The 6,906-nt window shown below is 40.9% G+C and overlaps 1 protein-coding gene across 5 annotated transcripts in view; it reads right to left on the reverse strand.

The window, feature by feature from the left end:
* Window positions 1-6,906, reverse strand: part of SPATA1 (spermatogenesis associated 1) — a 46,936-nt gene that overhangs the window by 2,053 nt on the left and 37,977 nt on the right. For all 5 annotated transcript variants that reach the window (XM_056532542.1, XM_056532543.1, XM_056532545.1 and 2 more), the window contains 4 exons: window positions 6,317-6,437; window positions 4,864-4,989; window positions 1,171-1,349; window positions 821-919 (listed from right to left, as the gene is read on the reverse strand). In XM_056532542.1, the coding sequence (XP_056388517.1) occupies window positions 821-919; window positions 1,171-1,349; window positions 4,864-4,989; window positions 6,317-6,437 (525 nt within the window). The remainder of the gene's footprint in view (window positions 1-820; window positions 920-1,170; window positions 1,350-4,863; window positions 4,990-6,316; window positions 6,438-6,906) is intronic.

The following is a 6,906-nucleotide window of genomic DNA, read 5'->3' on the forward strand; positions in this document are numbered from 1 at the left end:
ATCTCCCGCATTATTTATTCTGTAGGTTCCTACGATTATAATGATACCCAATTTATATAGGTTTTGTTTTACTTGTACTAGTTATTGTAAGAAAAGGAGTATTCTTAAAGGGGTACTCCACCCCTAGACATCTTATCCCCTATCCAAAGGATAGGGGATAAGATGTCTGATCGCTGGGGACCCCCGCAATATAGCATGCAGCACCCACCTGTATCTGCTTCCGGCAGCGCTGGAGGTTCTGGCTCCCGACCACGGGAACGGAAGATCGTGACGTCACGACTCCGCCCCTGTGTGACATCATGCCCCGCCCCCTCAATGCAAGTCTATGGGAGGGGGCGTGACAGCCGTCACGCCCCCTCCCATAGACTTGCATTGAGGGGGCGGGGCATGACATTACACGGGGCGGAGTCGTGATGTCAAGATCTTCCGTTCCCGTGGTCGGGAGCCAGAACCTCCAGCGCTGCCGGAAGCAGATACAGGTGGGTGCTGCATGCTATATTGCGGGGGTCCCCAGCGATCAGACATCTTATAGGGGATAGGGGATAAGATGTCTAGGGGTGGAGTACCCCTTTAAAATTGTCCTCTTCCGACCCCTATAACTTTTTTATTTTTCCGTATACGGGGCTGTATGAGGGTCATCCTGTGGCACGTCCTGTGGAGGGAAGGGATTAAAGGGGTTCTACACCCCTGGACATCTTATCCGCTATCCAAATGAAACCTGTAGATGTGAAATCACCAGCATGGTATATAGCTGGGGAAAAATCTGTCTTGATACAATTTCATTATTCTATCCATGATGTTACGTGAAACATGTCGTTACCTTAATTTCGATGACCAGCTTGATCCTAGCATTGTCCACCTTGCGTTTCAGCTGATCCAGTTCCTGTTGTTTCGTGGTTATTGTCATTATTAAAGAATTCTGTCCAGTAAGAAGAAAACGACAAAGTTATATCTTCATAGCGATCAGAGATCGGAAATTTATCATCTCTTTGTAATAAAAAGGAACAATTTATTATTATAGGTGCAGATCTTAAAATAACATTTTCTCTGACTTGCCACCAGGTGGCGATGTTTCCTATGTCTCTTAATGGGGTAAACTGAGAAAAACCTATTGCTTTTTTTCCCCATCTTGTGATCATTATAAAAGTCTGGAACATTCACTATAGATACCTTAGAATTGGCGGCCAGTGTCGGGTGTTTTGCCCGTTTCTTACTGTCTCGCGCTGCCAGCTGTGTCAGGAGCCTCTGGTAATAGGCGTCCATCTCGTTTCGAAGTTTGTTCAGTCTCTCTTCTAGAACGGACGTCTCTTTCTTGGTTTCAAAATACTTTTTTTTCCAGGAATCTCTGGCTATAAGAAAATAATGTATATTATCAGCTAATAACACAAAGATATCGTTTCTAAAAACTCTCTTTAAAAAAATTCTATATTTAAATGCCAAAGCGATTTTGGTCAATTGTTTCCTTTTTTGCCTACTTGCATCCCCACTTTATTTACTAAGGCCCAGGAACTTTATGAGTTCTTGGACTCTGTTTTTTTAAGACTTTTTTGGGCTCATATATATTTAAAGAGATTTAAATGGTAATTATTTCCTAGCATTCCCTAACCTTTCCATTTCCCAGCTAGCAGTGGGGTTAGTTTTAATACCCAACAATTAGGGTTTAGACCAGTTTATCCCAACCAGCGTGCCTCCTGCTTTTGCAAAACTACATCTCCCAGCATGCCTGGACAGCTGGAGGCACCCTGGATTGCAACAGCTGGAGGCACCCTGGATTGCAACACCCTGGTTAAAAAGCACTGGTCTAAGTGATGATTTCCAACTCTTTGGCATTAAAACTGTTGCAAAACTATAAATCCCAGCATGCCCTGATAGCTGCAATGTGTTATGAGACTCTAGGGCAGTGTTTCCCAACAAGTTTCCCAACCAGGATGCCTCCAGCTGTTGCAAAACTACAACTCCCAGCATATAGCTATAGAGGTAGCAGAGGTAGCAGTCGCACCAGGGTCCTGGTGCCTAAGGGGGCCCCAAAGCACATCTTTCCCATAAGAGAGCAGTACAATAATTGGCATATGGGGCCCTGTTGCTGATTTTGCATCTGGGCCCTGAAGCTACAAGCTACGGCTCTGAGTATAGCAGTACAGTATACAATTGCATAGGACGGTAAGGATATTGCAAAGAAACATAGTAGATAAAAAGGGGTTATCCACGAAAAAACTTTTTTTATATATCAACTGGCTCCAGAAAGTTAAACAGATTTGTAAATTACTTACTATTAAAAAATCTTAATCCTTTCAGTACTTCTGAGCTGCTGAAGTTGAGTTGTTCTTTTCTGTCTAAGTGCTCTCTGATGACACGTGTCTCGGGAACCGCCCAGTTTAGAAGCAAATCCCCATAGCAAACCTCTTTTACTCTGTGCAGTTCCCGAGACAAGCAGAGATGTCAGCAGAGAGCACTGTTGCCAGATAGAAAACAACAACTCAACTTCAGCAGCTGATAATTATTGAAAGGATTAAGATTTTTTAATAGAAGTCATTTACAAATCTGTTTATCTTTCTGGAGCCAGTTGATATAAAACATTTTTTTTTTCCTGGAATACCCCTATAACATAAATAGACGGCAAATAGAATCAGCCGTGTACTGGACCACAATGCATAACCAAAAAGAAAAGGTACCAGTATAACACTAAATAATGCAATTGGTCCATTTACTGCGCTCCCTCCATTGGTTAGGAATTTGCATGTGATCGCGGTATGATGTCAACCGCCAAGTCTGGCGGGAGTCGGTGCAAGTTGCGGCGCGCTCAGGACCCGCGATCATGACATCACACACCGGTGAGCAATTAGATCTATTTGGCACTGACCTATTCATGATTTCCAACTGTCTATTCAGCATTCTATTGGTCTCCAAGATTGTCAGTCAGTGACATCACTATCCACCTATTGGCTACTAGGTGTTATACATACTTACCTCCTCTGGGGTATGACACACCCCCTGATGAAGCCCATATGCGAAACGTGCGTTGGGGTTTAGGTGCACTGGTCTCCATTTTGGGTACATGGCAGGTATTGATCTGTAACTTCTGATTTTGTGTATGTATTATTTCCTATACTATTTGTGTTGTGATTCACACATTTCCCTGTATTATTAGGGACTACTGCAGTGGTCTTCAACCTGCGGACTTCCAGATGTTGCAAAACTACAACTCCCAGCATGCCCGGACAGCCGTTGGCTGTCCGGGCATGCTGGGAATTGTAGTTTTGCAACATCTGGAGGTCTCCAGGTTGAAGACCACTGGTCTACTGCCCTATTACTATATGCTGCTTGCCTTGGGATTGTGCATTAAAGGGGTATTCCAGGCCAAAACTTTTTTTATATATATCAACTGGCTCCGGAAAGTTAAACAGATTTGTAAATTACTTCGATTAAAAAATCTTAATCCTTCCAATAGTTATTAGCTTCTGAAGTTGAGTTGTTGTTTTCTGTCTAACTGCTCTCTGATGACTCACGTCCCGGGAGCTGTACAGTTCCTATGGGGATATTTTCTCATCATGCACAGCTCCCGGGACGTGACATCATCATTGAGCAGTTAGACAGAAAACTTCAGAAGCTAATAACTATTGGAAGGATTAAGATTTTTTTAATAGAAGTAATTTACAAATCTGTTTAACTTTCCGGAGCCAGTTGATATATATAAAAAAAAAAAAAAAAAAAAAAGTTTTTGCCTGGAATACCCCTTTAAGATTCTTTATATAGTATAATTGTTATTAATGCACTTTATTAGTACTTTTCTGGACGCCTGCATCTTCCTCTCTGTATTCTGTCATCCTTGTATGCCCATATCTTCTGTTTTTATGTGTTTTTAAATGTATGTGCATTTAATATAATAAAGATTAATTTTGTTGCATTATTTAGTGTTATACTGGTACCTTTTCTTTTTGGTTATGCAAAACATAGTAGATCAACATGTATATGAAACAACATGTATATGAAAGCGGCAACTAAAGATTTTGGATCGTATTGTGACCAAAAGTAGAACAACCATAGGCTTATCCAATGTTTCCCAAGCAGGGTGCCTCCAGCTGTTGCAAAACTACTTCTCCCAGCATCCCCGAACAGCCGTTCCCTGGTTGGGAAACACCACTCTAGGAGATGTAGTTTTGCAGAGCCGGAGAGCAACAGATTGGATATCAAAGTCTATAGGGTTAAATTTGGATTGGAGTTTTCTCCAAACCTGTCGATCACAGCTATTTTCATTATCACTTTCTCATGGATTTCAAGATCTCTGCTTGCTGTCATTCAATAGGAACCTTCACTGATGAAACTTTAAAGTGGTTATCCAGGAAAAAACTTTTTTTTATATATCAACTGGCTCCAGAAAGTTACACAGATTTGTAAATTACTTCTATTAAAAAATCTTTATCCTTTCAGTACTTATGAGCTTCTGAAGTTAAGGTTGTTCTTTTCTGTCTAAGTGCTCTCTGATGACACGTGTCTCGGGAACCGCCCAGTTTAGAAGAGGTTTGCTATGGGGATTTGCCTCTAAACTGGGCAGTTCCCGAGACACGTGTCATCAGAGAGCACTTAGACAGAAGAGAACAACTCAACTTCAGAAGCTCATAAGTACTGAAAGGATTAAGATTTTTTAATAGAAGTAATTTACAAATCTGTTTAACTTTCTGGAGCCAGTTGAGATATATATATATATATATATATATATATATATATATATATATATATATAAAAAGTTTTTCCTGGATAACCCCTTTAACAACCCTTTAAACATTACACCTATGTCCATTAGGATCCGAGTGTCCAGCGAGAACACAAGCAGCGTCTGATCACCCATGACATACGGATTGGTACCTTGTTGGCGTCTGAGTTTGTGTTGCTCTAGCAAAGACTTTATTCGTTTTATTAGTTCCTCTCTGGATTTTTCCATCTGGATCCGCTCCTCTTTTACCATATTTAACTCTTCCAGAATTGTTTCACCTACAAAATTAATCATAAAATAAAGTCTGAGTCATTGAAAAATGCACCAGATGTATCACATTGACTTAGGCTGCTCCATTAATTTGGCATATCTGTATATTGTCTAGCTTAGGCCAAAATTGTGCGCTGTAATGCTGGCACGTGCTGTTGCACTTAAAGGGGTTATCCAGGAAAAAATGTTTTATATATATATATATATATATATATATATATATATATATATATATATATATATATACTGGCTCCGGAAAGTTAAACAGGTTTGTAAATTACTTTATTAAAAAATCTTAATCCTTTCAGTACTTATGAGCTGCTGAAGTAGAGTTGTTCTTTTCTAAGTGCTCTCTGATGACACCTGTCTCGTGAGCTGTCCAGAGTAGAAGCAAATCCCATAGCAAACCTCTTCTACTCTGTTCAGTTCCCGAGACAAGCAGAGATGTCAGCAGAGAGCACTGTTGCCAGACAGAAAAGAATAACTAAACTTCAGCAGCTGATAATTATTGGAAGGATTAAGATTTTTTAATAGAAGTAATTTACAAATCTGTTTAACTTTCTGGAGCCAGTTGATATATATATAAGTTTTTTCCTGGAATACCCCTTTAACTTCATGGTAGGAGAATTTCCAAGCACAATTTTTCCACCGGTTTACGTGCGGGAATTCAGCCGTGTAAATGGGACCTTACACTCACTTGTCAATAACAGTGCATTTTACTATTTTTTTTGATACATTAGGAAAGATTTACAATAGCATATGCGCCAGAATTGTGGGATAATTTGCACCAAAAAAGTGACTTAAATGGGCACTGTCACCTAGAAAAACTTTTCGACATGTCCAAGCTACATCTCAATAGTTTTGATTGACGGGGTCTGTGTGTTCAAACCTCCACCCATCAGGAGAACGACTTCACAGTCAACAAGTTTTCTCCAGGCTCTGTGTCACTCGATCGAGACAGTCTCTATATGTAAGTCTATGGAGCGTGTCTCGATCACGTGACACAGAGCAGGGAAAGGAGCATGCGGCCGTGCGGTCTTCTGCAGGCTTTGTTCTCCTGATCAGTGGAGGTCTGGACGCTCAGCCTCTCGCTGATCAAAACTTTTGACATGTTGCTATGACATGTCAAAAGTTTTTCAAGTTACTTTATTATGATTTTTAGACAGTTTTTAGACACCTGTTTCCCATTGCCTGACAAAAGGGGTGTGGCCTCTGTTAAAAACTTTATTCCCTGGTTGAACTTGATGGACATATGTCTTTTTTTGACCGCACTAACTATGTAACTATGATGCCACACCATGCACCAAAAATGCACAGTAAATCATCAGTACTTACTGTGTGAAGGAATCTGGGATTTTGGAGATTCAATAGTCGGGAAATCTAGTAGAGGTGGTGGAGGCGGCGGAGGCTGGTAGTGAGCTGGCTCTGCTAGATGTCTAAAAGAAGTATCACCAAACTGTAAAAACATATGATCAGATGTGGAACATGTACAGAGCACCTACGGTATCATACACCAGCATATAGTAAGAACCACACAACCTCAAAAGTATTAGAATTTACCAACTGGTGTGCGCTAATAGGCAACTGATTCTGCCAGCGCCATTCCCATGAAAAATAGATAAATCCAGGTTTGCAAATGCTGGTCATGGTGCACAGGGGCCCTTGATGCACCATTCTGCCTGTCGGCTGGTCTATGTATTCCGTTCCTACTTCCCTTGAGAATACACCCGTGGTCAGACGCACCTGTGCCAAGGCTTTTTCTTCCTTTGTATATGTATGTATGTATATATATATATTTGTTTTTTCATCTTCTGCTCTTCAGCACGGTGCCATTATGTGCTGTGTGTATATCATCGTATATGGCCCTGGCCCAAGAGTGCACATGTGCCGCTAACCCCATGTGGTGGGGAGTAGCAGATTAATAT

Source organism: Hyla sarda, chromosome 7 (genome assembly GCF_029499605.1).
Source record: "Hyla sarda isolate aHylSar1 chromosome 7, aHylSar1.hap1, whole genome shotgun sequence".
Classification (NCBI taxonomy): domain Eukaryota; kingdom Metazoa; phylum Chordata; class Amphibia; order Anura; family Hylidae; genus Hyla; species Hyla sarda.